This window comes from Sceloporus undulatus, chromosome 6 (assembly GCF_019175285.1).
Source record: "Sceloporus undulatus isolate JIND9_A2432 ecotype Alabama chromosome 6, SceUnd_v1.1, whole genome shotgun sequence".
NCBI classification, from domain to species: domain Eukaryota; kingdom Metazoa; phylum Chordata; class Lepidosauria; order Squamata; family Phrynosomatidae; genus Sceloporus; species Sceloporus undulatus.
The window spans coordinates 33,352,772-33,371,678 of record NC_056527.1 but is presented as its reverse complement, the minus strand read 5'-3'; the positions used below and the strand labels follow the sequence as shown (position 1 = coordinate 33,371,678).

General features: G+C 41.1%; 2 protein-coding genes across 2 annotated transcripts in view; one reads left to right on the top strand and one right to left on the bottom strand.

The window, feature by feature from the left end:
* UMAD1 (UBAP1-MVB12-associated (UMA) domain containing 1) overlaps positions 1–12,314 on the bottom strand; it is a 33,562-nt gene extending 21,248 nt beyond the window's left edge. The window contains exons 1-2 of the mRNA XM_042471041.1: positions 12,224–12,314; positions 9,231–9,329 (exon numbers count right to left, since the gene is read on the bottom strand). Of these exons, the coding sequence (XP_042326975.1) occupies positions 9,231–9,312 (82 nt within the window). The 5' untranslated portion in view covers positions 9,313–9,329; positions 12,224–12,314. The remainder of the gene's footprint in view (positions 1–9,230; positions 9,330–12,223) is intronic.
* Positions 12,315–12,422: 108 nt separating this feature from the next.
* RPA3 (replication protein A3) lies at positions 12,423–17,469 on the top strand. Its single transcript, XM_042471044.1, has 4 exons — positions 12,423–12,675; positions 13,965–14,039; positions 15,201–15,309; positions 16,494–17,469. Exons 1-4 carry the CDS (start codon positions 12,577–12,579, stop codon positions 16,565–16,567), a joined length of 357 nt encoding a protein of 118 aa, XP_042326978.1. The 5' UTR covers positions 12,423–12,576; the 3' UTR covers positions 16,568–17,469.
* Positions 17,470–18,907: the final 1,438 nt, after the last annotated feature.

The following is an 18,907-nucleotide window of genomic DNA, read 5'->3' as shown; positions in this document are numbered from 1 at the left end:
TACTAACAAGTTCAAATCTATTCCCTTCCTGCCCAATTATAATTTATGTTCTGTTTCTACAGCTGTATTACATGTCTGGGGCTTGTGGCTTCATTATGGATCATATGTACTTCTTTATTTTTAAAAAGTGAAGTACAGTGGTCCCTTCCCATCCATGGGGATATAGTTCTCCCCCCCAACACACAGATGGCAAAAAACATGGGCTGGCACACCCCATTTTTTATGGTGGCGGCATGCAGACAGACACATCAGTGCATTGGCTTGCATGTACCACCATTAAATAATATGGGGTGTAGCAATCCACAGGCAGTCAAAGCTGCAGACTGTCAGCCTCCCCCCCCCAAACAGGAAGGTTTCACTGTATTATATTTGCAAGTTGTTTAAGAATTATCAAAATCCACACAAATCTTACTGTGACAACAAAAACTCGCCATCTAGAGAATTGGCTAATAGTTTCTCCCAAACTGAAGCCAAAAGTCTGGAACTAGCCTAAACTAACATAGGACATGCCTCTCATTTGAATTCTGCAGCTGAGTAACAGAGATACAAGCATAATAATCCAAATTGTTCTGTTAAATATAACTGATATTCTTCCCAATAGACCAACATCATCAAATGGATCTGAGGGGGAAAAACAGATTAGAGTAAAACTAAATTGATTTTTAATTTCAGTACCAGAGCTGCTGGGACACTATGGTTAAGAACACATTAAAAACGTTTAACGTTACAAAGCATCTTAAATTTTTCAAAGGATTTTGCTATAAGTAGCTGACGTTCAATCCAAGTTTTCTTTTAAAGCTCAGTTCACCATGAGATCTAATGACTAAAATGAGTAATGCGTTCAATTGCACTGCAAGGAAAGAGCAAATAGTGGCAACATAACAGTTAGGAATCTATGAAGACTGAGAGGTTGTGAATAGTCACTGTGAATAGTTACACTAGGGAGGTGGAAGGAGCAATCCACCCCCAACCAGGGAAACTACATTTAAAAAAAATTATTTTCTGAGCCCAAATGAGCAATCGAATGTATTAAATTACTGAAATTATGTAAGGTATTAAATTTTTAATCATATTTGATAAATTCATTGTTTAATAAATTTCAACTATTTAAAGTTGACTGAATTCTTGCTTGAGCTTCTGCTCTCACTGTTATTTGTCATTCGTTTCAGTAATAGTACATTATGAAAGCTGAGCTGATGAGAGACTCATTCATCACATTCCTGTTTTCCTGTGCTGGAGATGTACTGCCTGCCAATAAACAAGTCAGGTAGTTCATGAACTGACAGTGTATTTGCAGTTAAAGGGACTCCTGCCTTCTCTGTAGTTTCTAGCCTTTGAATTACTGGTGAGCCCTGAAAGCCAATCACTGTGTATGACTGCATACCTGCCTGCTTGGCGGGTCCTGATTGGATGTTCAACTTACTTTGATCCGAAGGGAGAAGCGGGAGATATACATAAAAATTTATTATTTATTATTACTCAGGTCCATCCCACTTTTCTGCATGGAATCTGATATTCAGTACGGTGACTGGAAGTCGTTTCTGAGCTAATAAGCTCCACAAACACCCTGCCATTCTTAACTGACTTGCCATGTATGTCTTTAATTTTAAGTTTAGATTTCTTTTTGTTTTTCTTCACTTTATCTTACCGTTCTGCTCTGATTGTATTTCTTTTACTTGCTTTGCTACTGCCCAGTGTCAATGGAGATTAGCTCAGTTTCATTTCAACTAGAAGTAATAAATATTTCCTTTAACAATGACTCAGTTCCCGACTTGAAAACATGTCATTCAATTGGCACTTGAATTTCGGTACTGACCATGTTGCACTGCTCAACTTCTGTGATCTCTTGACTCAAATTGGGGGGGGGGGGGGGGTGTCTTAGTGAATTTACATTATTCTCTTGCGTTCCTTTCTTCTCTAAAGGCAATTGGCCATTTTCCTTGAGTTTGTCTTCATTTTTTTTATTTGAGGCATCTGAAGCCATAAGTATCCTAACAACACTTAACTAAGGTAGAATTCAAAGAACCGTATTAGTCTGCAGAATAGGTATGTAGAGAGATCTTGTAGCACCTATGAGACTATTTGAAAGAAAGAAGATGGCAGTATGAGCTTTCCTAGACTTCAATCTACTTCCTGAGATGCATCTGTCCAAATGCATCTGAGGAAGTAGACTTAAGTCTACAAAAGCTCACGCTGCCAACTTCTTTCTTTTCCTTAGTCTCAAAGGTGATACAAGATCTCTCTATACTTAACTAAACAAACTCCATTAATTTTGATTATAGTGAAAGATAGAAGTGGAAAGAAAGTAAAAGAATGCTTGAGCAAGGCAGAAAATTAAAAACTGAGGGGAGAATGTGTAAGGAGACAATGGCTGCATCCGTTTAGAATTCTGGTTCCTGCCTCAGTCAGGTTGGCACAAGGGATTATCCCACATGTAGTGGATTGCTCCTTGCACTTACCTGAGAAAACAGTTCAGCACTGGGTATTAACATGTAACCTTCAGTTTTTAAAAATTGTGTTCTGAAACAATGAGTCACTTGAGCTCCAGAAAATAGGGCCCACAGCAATAGGTTCAAACTACAGGAAAAGAGATTCTACCTCAACCTTAGGAAGAACTTCTTGACAGTGGAATACATTGCCTCAGAGTGTGAATCTCCTTCTTTAGAGGTTTTTACACAGAGGCTGGATGGTCATCTGCCAGGAGTGTTTTGATTGTGTATTCCTGCATAGAATAAAGTTTATTCTATTCTATATGAAATAAGAAACCACTGATAGCCAACATAGATTATCTGTTAAGCATGTGCTAATTTGCAAATAAATTTTTTGTTATGTAAAAAGATTTTATTTTCGATGGTAGGAAACCTCTGATTACTTTCAATTTTTCATACCATAAATTGGTATGTTTGGCTGATTTATTTTTAGTATTGGCCTTGAATTTCCTTTCTGCATGCAAAGGCATGCCTATGCACACAGGAACAGGAATTAATTTGCCAGATGTAGTAAACAGACAAATGCAATTTTATTTTCAAGTAAACACATGCCATTCAGGTTGGCAGTTTAAGATTTAGCTTTCCCACCCTCTTTAATGTAGCATGCAAAACTCTCTAGTGTCCAAAAGCATTTAACTAGGTGTAACTCTGCTTATTTAAATACTTCTATTTATTACTCCACGATAAGTCTTCACTGAAATTACTCATAAAATGTAACTAGCACACTTAATTAATTACAAGCATTTTTTTCTGTATATTTGAACTGGTAGAGCTGTGGCATTTGTGTGGATCAACACCGACACAAGAGAAATTATGTCAAATAAGGAGTACATGAGAAAAATGGATGGAGCAAATTAGTTTTCTGTTGCTTCACATTAGCCTTCTCCTACCTACTGCCAGATATAGTGGACAACCATTCCCATTATCCAGCACTGTCAACTATTCAAAATATCTAGAAGGCACCAAATTAGAAAAGTCTGTAAGAGTTTGATTAATAGGAACATATTAGAAGACTAATATTATGAAAAACTAAGCACAGAAACAATTTCCTGGCAAAATGGTCCATTAAAAAATGGGACAGACTCCCTTGGAAGCTGCTGGACTCCTCCTTGAGGGAAATACAGAGTGGATGTCACTTATCAGGGACTTACTTCATCAAAGGATTAGAACAGATGATGTTTGAGGTCCCACCCTATCCTTATGACTTCTATGAGAGCTCCTTGCTTTGTTTGGGCCCAGATTCATGTTCTATAGTTGCAAGTAACTTGTTTCTGGCATTTCAATGACAATTCTGCAATGAAAACATTCTTTCAATGCCTGGGCACATCTTATGACTCACATGATATTGGTGACTTTGTTCAAGCAAGTTCATAAAAGAAAAGGAAACACAGAATGCTAAAAGTGAGTTGCGAATCAGAATTTGTGAGAATGATAAAGATATCCAGAGCATGCTTAGACTACTAGTGAGGATAGAGTGGGGAGAGAAAATATTTCACAATGTTAAATATCAGTATGTTGAAAGTCCTCTTGTTATCAGAGGGACCTTGAAACGGTAGTACACGCTCTGGTAACCTCGAGATTGGATTTCTGCAATGCACTCTACATGGGGCAACCCTTATACCAAACCCGGAAGCTACAAATGGTACAGAATATGGCAGCCAGGCTGGTCACTAGAACTTCCAGGGCCAGCCATATTACACCGGTGCTTAAAGACCTGCACTGGCTGCCTATTCGCTTCCGGGCACAATATAAGGTGTTGGTGATGACCTATAAAGCCCTTAATGGCTTGGGCCCAGGATACCTGAAGGACCGCCTCTCCCCGTACATTCTGCCCCGCACCCTCAGAACATCTGGGCAGCAATTACTTAGGGTGCCAGGGGCTAGGTTGACCTCCACTGTGAGGAAGACATTTTCCATCGCCGCCCCGGCCCTTTGGAACACGCTGCCCATAGAGCTCCGCTCGGCCACCTCCCTGGCCCAATTTAGAAAGGATCTCAAAACCTTTCTATTTCAGTGTGCATTCCCCGACTAAAGTCCAGTGGGCCTCCCTTCCTCTTCTGTGGCAAAGAGGACTGGCTAACGGGGGTTTTATTCTGGTTTGTGTATTTGTTTTTAACTATTGATGTTTAATGTACATGTTGTGTTTTATTATGTTGTTAACCGCCCTGATCTTCGGAAGGGCGGTATAAAAATAAATTTTTTATTTATTTATTTATTATCAAAAATTATCATACTGGGATTTCCATTTATTCTTTTTCCCACTCCTCCCCTCTCTCTCCAACATAACAAGTGAGATCAGTGTTCTAACTGCTTCCCTCTTCACTAGGAAAGCACTTATTCAGTGTTCCATTTGAGCACACTCAATCTGGAACAACGGAATGCATGCAAACACTCACACTTCATTCCTAGATCACCTAGCTTTACATTATAAGAAAATAATATTCTGCCATTGTAACAGATCTTAATCTCAAATTGGTACATACCAGAAATACCTGGAGATGAGGAATAGGGAGTGAGAGAACCAAAGATTTTGTGAGTTGTTGGTTGGTGGGAACAAACATTAACAAACCAATTTTAATTATTCCTCTTTTTCTGTTACTGTTTTTTTTTTATGTACACAATACCTATCTATTTTCATCTCCCTTTATCATTACTTGTTTTGAATTTAATCATACCGGGCAATAATGCCATTCTTCTTGCCAGACACATTGGCTGTGATCCAATGAACTACATTAGGCATGACCAAGGGCTTGGACATGACCCATGAGAGTTGTTTTTAAACTGTTTTTCTTTAGACAGGAGATTTGTCCATGGCATATCAGAAATGGTTTGTATAAGTACCTTTATGTTCATAGGTGGTTTTCTATGTCACACTGAAGACTAAGAATACAGAACAAGTCAACTTCAATTTACGGAGACCCCATGAATCAAGAGACCTCCAGGTTACCCTATCACCAACTGCCCTGCGCAGCTCTTGAAGAGTCAGAGCTTTGGCTTCTTTGATTGAGGGACTGTGTACACCAGCCATAAAGGCCGGCCTGGGGGCAGAGTGGGAGTGTGGCGTCCACATGATGTACGCCCTGATCCCACCCCTAGGGCAGTGCAATGCTGCGCATGGCTCCACATGCCGCATTGCATCATTGCATTCCTCTGGCACTGCATTCACACGAGGCACCAAAGGAGCACCTTAAAGTCGTGGCTATCGTGCCTTTTCCAGGGAACAAAAAGGAGCCACTTTTTGCGGCTCCTTCTTGTGTCCTGAAAAGGCCTGATTGGGGCTGTGGCGTGCAGTTGCTATGGCCCCAATCTGGCGCAGCTTAGGGGTGGTCTGCACAGCCCCTGAGTCTATCCATCTGGAATGTGGTTTTCTTCTTTTCTGACTGCACTCTACTTTGCTAAACATTATTGCTTTTTCTAGTGAGTCATGTCTTCTCATGAAATGGCCAAAGTATGGCAGCCTCAGTTTATTCATCTTGGCTTCTAGGGAGAGGTAAAGCTTGATTTTCTCTAGAATCCACGTATTTGTCTTTATTCAGCCAAAACAAGACTACTCTTGGAGACAGCCAACATAGACACTCTTCAACAGTATTAATACATAAAATAAAGAGTTATTAGTATGGTTGCACTGTTATTTTCTTTTTTAACATATGTAAATTCACTCATTTGTGTTATGCAACTTCCACAAGACTCTTTATCACTCTTGTTTTGGAAAGAGACACTAATAAACTCTTGGGCTTTTTGTTTTCCATTATTTCACACTTGTTAAGTATCTAAAAATGTCATTTCATTTGCTTTTTATATGAACTTCGGATATACAGTACAAGTGGGTAGCATACTAATTAATTAGTTGAGAAGCACATGAGCACAAAGAAAGATGCCATCTAATGATACAAAAGCATGAACTGCACTTTGTTTTTGTGTAAAACCAGCACCCAGGAGATTACTTTGACTCTACATTGAATGAAAGAATGGCAATTATCTCCCTATGCGACTAGAAATCAGTGACACTGGAGAGGGTTGTTTTTCTGTCTCCATCATCTTCCTTGCCCACTGAAGTCATACTATAGTAATCGGACACATGGAACCTTAAACCCTATTATTCACAGAACAAGTAACAACAGGAAATCTAAACAGCCCTTCACTTCATAATGTAGCCGTTACACTAAGGGACAATATATATAAAAAAGTGTCAAATTGACCTACATAGACCAAGTCATTAAGTAAGTATTCCTAAATAAAAGAATACTTCTCAGGAAATGTATGCTGAGAAGAACCTGTTGTACCACATGTTTTTTTTTCCCAGCAAAGAGAAAGTGTGGCAACCTGCTCCACTGAAAAGGCAGTAAGAATGGCAAAAAATCCCAGTGTGTCCATAATTTCTATTGCTTCATTCTTGAAAAGTCACCATTGTCTCTACACAGCACTTTAATCCAACGTGTGTCATATTATTTACTAAAATTTTGAATGAAATGTATTCAACATCAGTTTATTTATATACCGCAGTATTTTACCTCTGCATATGATAACAGCAACCTTGATAAATCTCAAGTCTGGATTTAGTCTGGGAACTTTATATACATGTTTATATTCCACTATAAAGACAGCATAATATAAATATATCAAAAACTAGATTCTTTACTTGCTAGAGTTTGCTGATAAACTTTAAATTCTAGTTAAGAGAGAATCCTAGTAAGTACCAGACCAAAGCTATAGTATCTATCAGAGCTTGTCGAATGGATTTTTCCAATAACTTTAGGAACTCTCATATCAAGCCATATTTCTCTGGGGTATCCAACACAAAAACCAAAATAACCATCCTAATTATACTAGCTGCTAAATAAAAATGACATAGGTCCAAAACACACGGCAGAAATAATCAAGTTTGAGACCACTTTAACTGCCCTTGCTTAGTACTAGGTAATCCTGGGAATTGCAGTTTATTGTGACACCAGGGCTCTCTGACAGAGAAGCCTAAATGTCTCACAGAACAATAGCTTCCACAGTTCCCTAGCACTGGGCCAGGGCAGTTAAAGCAGTCTAAAACTAGATTATTTCTGTAGTGTGTTTCAGGCATAAGTATCCAGACATATACATACACCTCTCTGCATGCCCAGGAGAACTTTGGGCCAGAACAGACCATCAGCTTCAGCCGGCTTCAAGCGCTTACATGTACCACACCCCCAAGTTGCCCAGAAGTCACGATTACATGCCCAGTGGCTTCAGGGTAACTTAAGAAGCATGGCGTTTAGATGCCACGTGTCCCTAAGCCGGATGGAAGCCAGCTGAAGCAACTATAGGGCAGCTTCAATCCGCCCCAAATAGGAGTGGCTTTCTACCACTCCTATTTGGGCCAGATTCTGGCCAGATTGGGGCTGTGGCGTGTGGTTGCCATGGCCCCAATCCAGTTCTGTCAAGGGCGGCTTGAAGCCGTCCCTCTGGGGCAGTCTGTTTCTCTCTTTAGTGACAATTTACATAAGGTACTACAATCAAGATGTGGAGAAATACCACATAAACATGATCTATATCAGCTGTTTAATTCTCATACAGCCTAGTCCTAATTCTGCATGTTAATATACAATTTTATATTACATTCATCACTCTTTTGGAAAATAAAATGAGAGAAAGTAGTTAAACTTCCAATAAATTAGAAAAATAAATGATACTCAACACATTAGCATAGATCTACAGTTTCCAAGCGTAACTATCAAAACAGCAGATATTAATGTTAGACATGGATAATTATTGAAAAAGTTAACATTTATTGTGTTGTGCTTCAACATTATGAGAAACAGTATGGCTTTTTTCCTTTCATGACAAATTCATAGCTCTGAAAATTTTCCTATCCAGGACTACTGGCTACAGTGTGTGCCAAGTGGGAAGCATGTGAGTACATATACTTTAGCACACACGCTTTGGCACTAAGCAACTCCAATTAAAAAACAACACATAGCAAAAACACTACTACCTAATTCCTCCAGGAACATGATTAGAATAGATTCCACTCTCACACTCTCAAGGAGGAAACCCCACAGAGAATTTGGGGCATGACATAGCTCACAAAGCCTCATAGGAAGAATTACGAGAACTTTTTAACTTGATAGGTGACAAATCTTACATTCATGTCTACTTAAGAAGATGGCTGCTGTTCTCCAAGGAGAGGGAAGCAACAAAGCTGTTTATTCATGAACAAATTGGAAGACATACTGTCCATGCATTTGATTCTCCTGAATGGTTAGTTCAGTTGTCATCCACAGCAAATAAAAAACTATTCACTTCTATGTGACAACTTCTTCTCTGCATTAAAAAAAGTCTCTGTGCCTCAGCCAAACCATAAACTGAATAACTCCACAGAAACATACAAGAACATTACTTCAATAATCCCCTATGTGGAACAACATTAGAATGGATTAATTCAGTAACAGAGCATATGTTTTGCATACAAAAGGTCGCATAACTTCCAAGTTAAAAGGATCAGATAGCAGGTGATGAAGAGACCTCTGCCGGTTAAGAGTAAACAATACTGGGCCAGACAGACTGACCAAGTATAAGACAAATTCCTAATCCTGTGTTATACTACATTTGCTTTAAATAGACAACTTTACTGGCATGTATACTCTAAGACAAGGAGATAATCTACAGGTCTGATGTGACAAACCTATCCATGTATTTTTAAAAAAATGTATAACATTGTAGAACATCTCCCAAAATAATATTTAAATATATGATTTTTGTACTACTTACCCAGAAGGATGAATCCATCTGCTTCTCTTTCTGTCACCGGTACCTTCTTGGGATCCTGATTTTTTCGGAAGAAGCTTAACATCTCTTTGAAATGTAAGTCTGGGAGGGAAAAGCAGGGGAACAAATCCTGTTATATTAAAGTAAATTAAGCTGTGCAACTCTGACAATTACCAAAATAAATATGAGCAAACACTGAACTTATTAAGTGGAAAGAGGCAACAATGAACATTAGGGAGATCTGCAAGTTGTTCAATACTGTAATTTGAAAAAGTTGTACATGCTTCTGTAAAAGCCAACACAGCTGCTTGATTATCATGCTTGAGCATCTGGAAAAGGTTACTGAAGCACAGGGAAGATTTACACAAGATAACGTTACCTTCTTGCTCAACAAAACATTTTAGTAAACTAATCACTTGGTTACATGAAGATTCTTTTTCTAATTAGGCTAGAAGCTTTTATGTATCACATAATTCACACTAGCAATTTAAGTAAAATTAATCTACAATCAACTAGATTATTTTCAGTAACCTTTTATGATGAATAGATGAACTTTATATTAGATACACTTAACCTGAAAACTGATGTTTACGTTTTGTAAGATTATCTACCAATCCACGTTTACACACTGCCACTCTGTCACAGAATGACCTAGTTACTTGTTTCTCCTCTTTATTTATTTAAAATATGGCCCTGCTTTTTCAGGGCAAGACTAATCCTATCTTTGTATGTGCCTTGCTTATACACTGTGGCCCTTAATTTCTTGGCCTCTTGTTTTCTACTGGCTCCCAGTCCTTTATGCTTTTATCTGTCCCTTCACAATTGCTGTGCCACTCTTTGTCACAGCCCCTAAAACTCCATCTTGTACCCCTTGTTGGGAGCCCTTGTTCTAGTTAAAAAGATAGTTATTGCAATGAACTGTGCTTTTCACATCGGATATACTCATGTAACTGATTAATGCATATTACAAGTTCATTACAGGGGGTTACCAAGGTGCAATGATGCTTGCATTGGCTTAAACATCAATACAACCAGCTAATGTTACAACAAACTCATCTTATAATTAACAGCGCACACATTTATTCTCCTCACACAAGTTGTGTGATACCTAGATAAGAAAAACATGGGTGTTCTGCATGTATGTCTATTCTTTTTCTGATCTTGTAGATAATATTTTTCCGAGGTTCAAGATTTTTGATTAACTGACTAAAGGCAATAGAAATAATCTTTGAAAAGAGGCCCTTAGGCCGCATCAGCACTGCAGAAATAATGCAATTTGCCACCACTTTAAAGACATCGAGCAATGCTATGGAATTGTGGGAACTGTAGTTTGTTGCGGCAGCAGTGCCCCGCTCTGGTGCCAGAGCAAACTCCTGTTTCCATCTGCAGTGTGTTTTGGTCCGTTCTCTTTTAGAAACTTCCAGAAGTAACAGTTCTAATTTAAAACTGTTTCTCTCCCCCCAAACACACACTATGCAACATTTTCAAAACCAGAAGTGGGCTTAGAGGAACATCTTCTGGGGAGGCTGGCAACCTACGCAGCCCCTAGGGAAGAAAGGGGAACAAAACTGACGAGAGATAACTAGGAATAGCAATTTAGGATCAGAAAAAAACATCTGCTGCCTGCACGGCCCACTCCCAAAGTGGGGCAAATATGCACAGCCTAACGGCACGGTATAGTGTCAAGCCATGCTGCTGGGTAATTTTTTGTCACCTCCCCACCATACATGCACAAACATACCACCTGCAACCTCCATGTACCACCCATGTCCCCCCAGATGCCACTCCATTGGATGACTATCCCTTTGATTGGCAAGACAGTCACACATGTGATCCTCCGCTGGAACAGGGCATCAATATATGGGTGTGTGAGTGATACATTAGCAAAGCACAATCATGGAGGCCCCTCTAGATGCCCCCTTCATCTTGGAGTCTGGCTTTGGTCTGGTTTCCAGCCACTTTTGAGGCATGCATCCTCTAAATGCCCCACCTTCCAAAGCGGCTGGAAACCACTTTCCTGTGCCCTTGTTTCACCTGTGAAAAGCCTCCCTTTTAAATCTTACCTCAGACATGAAGTCATTATGTGGACTCTAGAAGTAGGTTTTAGATACAAAGGAAATGCTTTCTACAGAACTACTGTTTTTTCTCTCTCACGACCCTCAAGTAAGATCTTGTGTGGTTCTAAGGTAATAAGAACAGGCCTTCCTTCTGCCTCTTTCTCTCAGTGCACTCAGTATGAAGAATAACAAGGAAAGGTTATTACGTCTTAAGCAATAAGTTCCATCAGCAAATGGAAAATCCCTCTCCTCACCTGACCCCAGGAGCTTCATTGTGAATGCATTCATATTGACAGGTGTTCAAAACACGCTGCAGAAATAACCCAGTTTGAGACCCCTTTAACTGCCCTGGCTCAGTGCTAGGGCATTCTGGGAACTGTAGTCTCTTGTGCTCCTGGAGCTCTCTGACAGAGAAGGCTGGATGTCTCGTAAAATTACACTTCCCAGAATTCCTTGGCACTGAGCCAGAGCAGTTAAAGCGGCCTCAAACTGGGTTATTTCTGCAGCGTGTTTTGGACCAGAGCTAACAGTTTAGTTTGATTAACTGTCTGACAGATAAAAAGGGTTCTCCTCCTCCTGATGCAAAGCATGGCAGCTGCATCCCTTTCACTGAAAGGCTTCCAGAATGCCATGAGAAGCCGAATCCGCAGATTCAGCCATCCACGGTCCAAAACACGCCGCAGAAACAACCCATCTCGAAGCCCCTTTAACTGCTGTGGCTCAATGCCAGGGACTTCTGGGAACTGTAGTTCTGTGAGACATTTAGCCTTCTCTGTCAGAGACCTCTGGTGCCACGATAAACTACAACTCCCATGATTCCCTGGCACTGAGCCAGGGCAGTTAAAAGGGGTCTCAACCCGCATTAATTCTCAATCCCTGGCGCAGCCACAAGCCCCGTCCTCCCTTTCCTCTTCCCGCCCCGCCCAAACCCATTCTTACATAGGAGTTCCCTCTGAGGACAACGGCAGCCACTATCCTTTCTCCACAACAACCAACGAACAGCTTCACTTCCGGGGCAAAAGGCAACACATCCTGGTCAACGGTGTTGCTCCACCGGCAAGGCGCATGCGCAGTCTCCCAACTGCGGGCGTTGTGCCGCGCGACACTCTTTAACCCGGAAATGATGTCATGACGGCGGAGGCGGCGTTTTTACGTCGGAACCTTCGGCGCTTGGGCGCGCGCTGGGTTGCCCTGGTTACCGTCGCGTGCCGTTCTAGGAGAGCGGAAGTTAGCCCCTTTCCCGCCAATTTGACCCTGGAAGGAAGGGAGCTGAATGTCCCTCTGGCTCTGAAATGGCGGACGTCTTGGACGGGCCCCGGGTTCGCGTCGCCGCCAGTCAGCTGGCGCAGAACATAGGGAAGAACGTCTGCTTCGTCGGGCGGCTGGAGAAGGTAAAGGCCAAGGCAGGCGAGAGAGAAAGGGCTCTGGGAGTCCAAGTGGAGCACAGGCTGAACGTGAGTCAACAGTGCGATGCAGCAGCTAACAAGGCCAATGCGATTTTAGGCTGCATCAATAGAAATATAGTGTCTAGATCAAGGGAAGTAACAGTGCCACTATATTCTGCTCTGGTCAGGCCCCATCTGGAATATTGAGTCCAGTTCTCGGCACCAAAATTCAAAAAGGACATTGAGAAACTGGAGCGTGTCCAAAGGAGGGCGACAAAAATGGTGAAGGGTCTGGAAACCATGCCCTATGAGGAATGACTTAGGGAGCTGGGAATGTTTAGCCTGGAGAAAAGAAGGTTAAGAGGTGATATGATAGCCCTGTTCAAATATTTGAAGGGATGTCATATTGAGGAGGGAGGAAGCTTGTTTTCTGCTGCTCCAGAGACTAGGACCCGGAGCAATGGATGTAAGCTCCAGGAGAAGAGATTCCACCTCAACATTAGGAGGAACTTCCTGAGAGTCAGGGCTGTTTGACAGTGGAACACACTTCCTCGGAGTGCAGTGGAGTCTCCTTCCTTGGAGGTCTTTAAGCAGAGGCTGGACATCCATCTGTCGGGGATGCTTTGTATTTTCATAGCCACTCATGGCAATCAAGGCAGGCAGTTCTTCCTAACAGCCTTCCATGCCTCCTCTTCTGCCTCTGGGGTTTTACTGGGAAGTGGGAGGGATGTTCTGAACATGCCCAGCCTCCTGGAATGACCCATAGGCCCCATCCGACAATGGAAGACTCTTCAGTAAGTGACTGGAGAAGAGGAATCACGCTACGCTTTCCTTCAGCTCTGGACATCTAACCGGCAATTGCTGTGGATTAGTTACACCAGCTAAACTGCTAATAATCCAGCTGTGTGTGTGTGTGTGTGTGTGTGTATACATACATACATACCTGAAAGGATTGGCAATGCCTCATGGATCTTATTAATCCATACCATAATAAATCTATTAGTCTCTAAGGTACCAAAGGGGTCTCTACTTGTATTTCCTGTCTAAAGCTGCCACTTTGGGTGTGAGAGATAGCAGAAGGTCCTTATTCTTGATGTTACTTCTGACTCCTGAGGTGCTTGATGATGAATTCATTAATTTTTTTAGATTAGGCAAACTGTGAGAAGTACCTCTAGATCAATTATGTTTTACAGATTGCCTGTGTCGTGTTCACGAAAAAACAAAACACCCCAAAAACGAAACCTCTGTAGAGGTGAGAGTATTTTGAAAGTGAACTGTTTTTAATTTCTTTGTAGATTCATCCATCTGGGAAATTCTTCTTCCTGTCTGATGGAGAAGGAAAAACGGCAACTGTTGAGCTGAATACACCTGTAAGTCTGAGTTTCCTTTCGGAGGTCATCTATTCCTTGCTCTTAAGGATTTTTTTTGGTGAGGGTGTTAAGCATCTGCATGTTAATTTTGGAAGTAGACTATAAGACCAGACTTTGCTGTATTTGTCTAGCTGATTGGTTTATGAGACAACAGATTCAGGATCTAAGCCCTGACACAAAGAAATAAGTGACTGATTGTGGTACCATCATAATACGAAGATTGGGCAGCAGTCACTGCCTTGACAAATGCATTCACCTGTGGGCTGCAGCAGAAACATTTTATTGTTGCTGAACAAGGTCTTGATGTGCACTATATCACTATCCTTTGTCATCTAGTGTATTTGCACATGTATTGCCTGTTACTCACTCCAAGCCATACAATTGAATTTGCTGCCACCCATATTAACTGCAACAGCACTATCAGCTTGCATGGCATTTTACAGAGTAATAATAACAAAGGATATGTAGTGTAGCTAAACTGGGAACTGGATGGGCTGGAATGGAGTGATATAATTTGAGCCTGCCTGAGATTTAACATCCTTTGGGTAGAGCTTTCTTTCACTTCAATCATCCAAGAGGCATATTGGGTGAAGTCAAAAGAGAAAACCTTCTCAGCTGTTCCTCCCAAGCGTTGGAAAGCTAGGTTGGCCCCCTCTCTACTCTTTCTGCCAGCAGGCAAAGACCTTTCTGTTTTTCCAGGCCATTGAGTGTTAACTAACCATTGCAGAAGGTCTTTTAATAGGTGTGTCATTATTATGTTTTAACAGCCTTTTTAGCTGTTCTAAATATTTTTTGTGCGTTTTTTGGACTGTGTGGCCATGTTCTAGAAGAGTTTATTCCTGACGTTTTGCCAGCATCTGTGAATAAACATCAGGAATAAACTCTTCGAGACCATGGCCACATAGTCCGAAAAACCCACAAAAACTATGGATGCCGGCCATGAAACCCTTCGACTTCACATTGTTCTAAATATTATTTGATTTCTTTTTAACTTAGTTACAAGGAGTCTTTCTACACGTGAGACATTAATTGTGTTCATTTACAGTAACTGTTGTATTTGGGCATGAAATAGACTACACAACTGTGAGAACTCTGAGGCTGAAGGTGACTGCAAAGCTCCAAATACTTAGAGATATTTAACTGCTTGGTTTGCTTTGGCAGCTGGAAGAAGAGATTTCTGGAGTCATTGAAGTAGCAGGGAGAGTTACAAAGCAAGTAAACATCATGTGTGCGACATACACTCAGTTCAGAGAAGATAAAGGTGCATTTGGTAAGCAAAGTACTTCGTTTCCGTTGTGAAAAATACACCTTTTTAATGATTCCTGTACTTTTGAATAAGTAATATCAACAGTTTATTTTTACCAGACCACTGGACTTGGGAAAATAAACACTTCAAAAGACAAATAGATTTTCTTCCTCCCTAATTCTCACTCTAATTTTGTCACTAGTAAGAGCAAGATTTGGATACTTTTGAATAAGCTTTTAACCTTTTATGGTATTCTCCTGATCTAGAAGTCTCTTACAGTAAAGCCATTTTTTGTATAATTTCTTATTTTGGAAGTATATTTGCTTTGCTGTAAAAAAAATCTGTGAGCACATTGTATTAGAATTTTAAATCTATATGCATTTTTTGAATTCAATTAATGACTTCATGTTCTCATTAATATCTTAATTGCAGAAACATGTTACAGAGGAAGATATAATCATAGCAACAGCTTCACAGATGAGATGGTTCTTCTAATGTACAAATTCCACTACAGTTGTCCTCCCCTTTTCACAGACTTGATCTTGCTCTTCATGGGAGGGACAAGCAGGGAGGGATAAAATGGTGGCATGTACCCGCGCACAGTCCTGCCTGCCCACCTCGGACACACACACTATTATTTTCAACAGGACTCGAATATTTGCGAGTCGCCATTTTTGTGCGGGGTGTGTGGAACGGATCCCCGTGAGTTGGGAGGGGCTATTGTATATGGCTTTAAAAACCCCAACAACTCATAGGTTCAAAACACGCTGCAGAAATAATCCAGTTTGAGGCCACTTTAACTGCTCTGGCTCAGTGCTAGGAGATTCTGGGAACTGTAGTTTTGTGAGACATTTAGCCTTCTCTAGCAGAGGGCTCTGGTGCAAAAAATAAACTACAATTCCCAGGATTGCCTAGCACTGAGCCAGGGCAGTTAAACAGCCTCAAGCTGGATTATTTCTGCAGTGTGCTTTGGACTATAGTGGAAGAACTGTTTCAGGTACATCTGCAAATCTTGGTCAGTTGGCTTTCTGGTACTGCAGTTCCTATATAGACTTAGCCATATTGTTGAAGGCAACTCCTTACTAGACTTATTTTGATTTTTTTTTAAATAAAAAAATGATGTGCAGAATGTAGTTAGTATTGTGTCACCTGGATGTAGTGCATTTCTGTTTCCACTAGTGAATTTCTTTTTCTGTTCCATTTTTCAGATCTTGCACTATATAATCAAGCTCTGAAAATTATTCACGACTTTCCTGAGTACTACCCTTTTGGAACTGATTGACACCTTTCATAATAACAAAATGGATCAATTCTATACTTGAGGAAAAGAACTGTTCAAAGAATCTCATTTGAAAACAAGCTGGCTTAAAATGCACTTGGGACATTTTAACTGACATGCCTATGATATGGTTCAAGCACAGCACCGATGGAGGAAGAACGCACATCTCTGATAAAAGCCAAAAACTTCTCAGTAGATGAGCATTTAATGTCAGATTACAACGGAGGTAGATGCCTTTGGATAAATATATAACAAGCTTCAGAACACCTATTCAATTTGCTTTGTTTTCATTTTGAAATGATATAAGGAAAGTATCTAGAAGTTATGTAGGAATAATTTCATTTAGTAGGCAGTATTCCTGTAGAAACATAGCCGTTTCATGATGCACAAACATCTGAACATGGCAGATTTCCAATGAGGATCAATTTTTTTCTTCCCGTTTCCATGTTTGAACATCTCAGCTGAGTCACAATAAACCCTTAACAAAATGGTGACAGAACATTAGAAGTTTGAACAGTAGGCTAGTATAAGAAACACTGCTGCAAGTGATTTTGATATGGAAGAATATACTGTTAAACATCAGCCATCTAATTTGATTTACCGTGTATCTAGACTATCTATGAACCTTTAGTACAATAATCTTGCTGCAACCATGAGTCTATTTCAGTGTTTTCTACTGTTAACGAATTCCTCATATGGTATTCTCCACTAAGTGAACTAACCAGTTGTTAGAATTAAAAATAGTGGACAGCTTAAATGATATGACACCAGTGTTAAAATCTACAGCAGAGGAGTCTGAGAAGTGACTTGAAAGCACAATAAAAATTATTCAGTTTAAAAGTTCCCCAAAGCTACAGTACTCCTTTTCACAATGAGATGGAATAAATCTCTGCTTGTATAATTTAGACTTCATTTTGAGTTTTTTGAATATTGTTTTCTTTTTGTGGAGTGGAAGGAAATAGACTAAGATTTTGAATATTAAGGGTCTGAACAGACCAGCTGGAAAAGCTGGCTTCTGGGTGGCTTGGGGGCATGGTGTTTTGATGGTGCATGCCCCCAAGACGCCCAGCTAATCAGATGGGGATGGCTTCAGGCCGCTTGGGGGGATGTGGCTTTTTGATGATGCACGCCCGAGCACTTAGAAGCTTTCTGCATATTGTACTGGGGCCACCTAAGGCAGACAAATGGGCCAGTGGCAGGAGGTACATTCAGTACTGTAGTGTATATTTGCCACAGTCCCAAGGCAGCTTTGGTGGGGGTGGCTTCAAGCCGCCCCTTCATGGCTGCCTGTTTCAGCCTTAAGCCTTTAGTGAGTATTTATGGTTTGACAAGACAGAATATATATTTGTTGAAATCATTAAACAACTGTCTAGGAATACTTAGTAAGAACTGCCACTTGAAATAGACGATAGGTAAAAAAATAAAATCTAAGGCGGGTTACAGACGGGCAGGGGAAGACGTCTTGAAGGTGTCTTCCCCTGAATACGGAGCCTCCAGACTGCCCGTCCCGGGGGCGTGGCTCAGGTGTATGGGGCTTCCACACGTGGGGCAGTGAAGATGCCTCACCTGGGGCCGTTTCTGACCCATAGCTTCCATACCGCCGCCTCGCAGGACGCTGCAAAGAGAGAGGCAGCTTCCGCACGGGCGGCCAAAAACGTGGCTTTTTTTTTCTTTTGTCGGCTGGCGGATGCGCAGCTGCAGCGGTCAGCACCGGCGGCAGAAAGCGTACGTGCACATTTAAAGCGCCCAGGCCCCTTTAAACTTTTTCCCCCGCCCTGCCCAAGAACAATGGTGGTCTCCTGCCAGCTGGTGATCAGCTGGTGTTGGCATCCTTGTCCGCTTGCATGTTGCCAGTGTCACCAGCATCATGGATGCCTCCTCTCCTTTGGTCCCCGCGCTCTTGCTGAATCTGCAATTTACAGCCACAGCTGCCACCGCTGTCCCCCTGCCATCCCCCATCACCTCCCTTGTACACATGTAAATATTTAAAGTTTTAGCATTTTTTTATTGTTAGGTGAAAATGTCACAGGAATGTGTGTAGGGGTTCACTTTAAATTCCAAACTTTCCACAATTCTAGCAGCGCATGTGTACATGTTGCTCTAGGGTTAGGGTTACGAGCATTAAAATAGAGTGCAGCTGTGCTGCAGCTTCCACATCTGCATGGCATCTGACGCTCTAATTAGAGCCTTGGTGCAAACTGCGCATGTTCCAGGACCCCGACTCATTATGCGACGCAGCAGACACGGAGCTTTTAAATGGGCAACTTAAATTAGTGGCGTAACAATTCTGGCGTACCGGTGCAGCAGCTTATATACGGAGATGCTTATCAAAAAGAAGCGGAA

Bases quoted from the DNA above. Each gene is read 5' to 3' on its own strand.
- RPA3 (XM_042471044.1), top strand. From the start codon at position 12,577: ATGGCGGACGTCTTGGACGGGCCCCGGGTTCGCGTCGCCGCCAGTCAG. The intron at 12,676-13,964 runs GTAAAGGCCAAG...ATTTCTTTGTAG, and splicing joins TCGTCGGGCGGCTGGAGAAG to ATTCATCCATCTGGGAAATT. The intron at 14,040-15,200 runs GTAAGTCTGAGT...TTGCTTTGGCAG, and splicing joins CTGTTGAGCTGAATACACCT to CTGGAAGAAGAGATTTCTGG.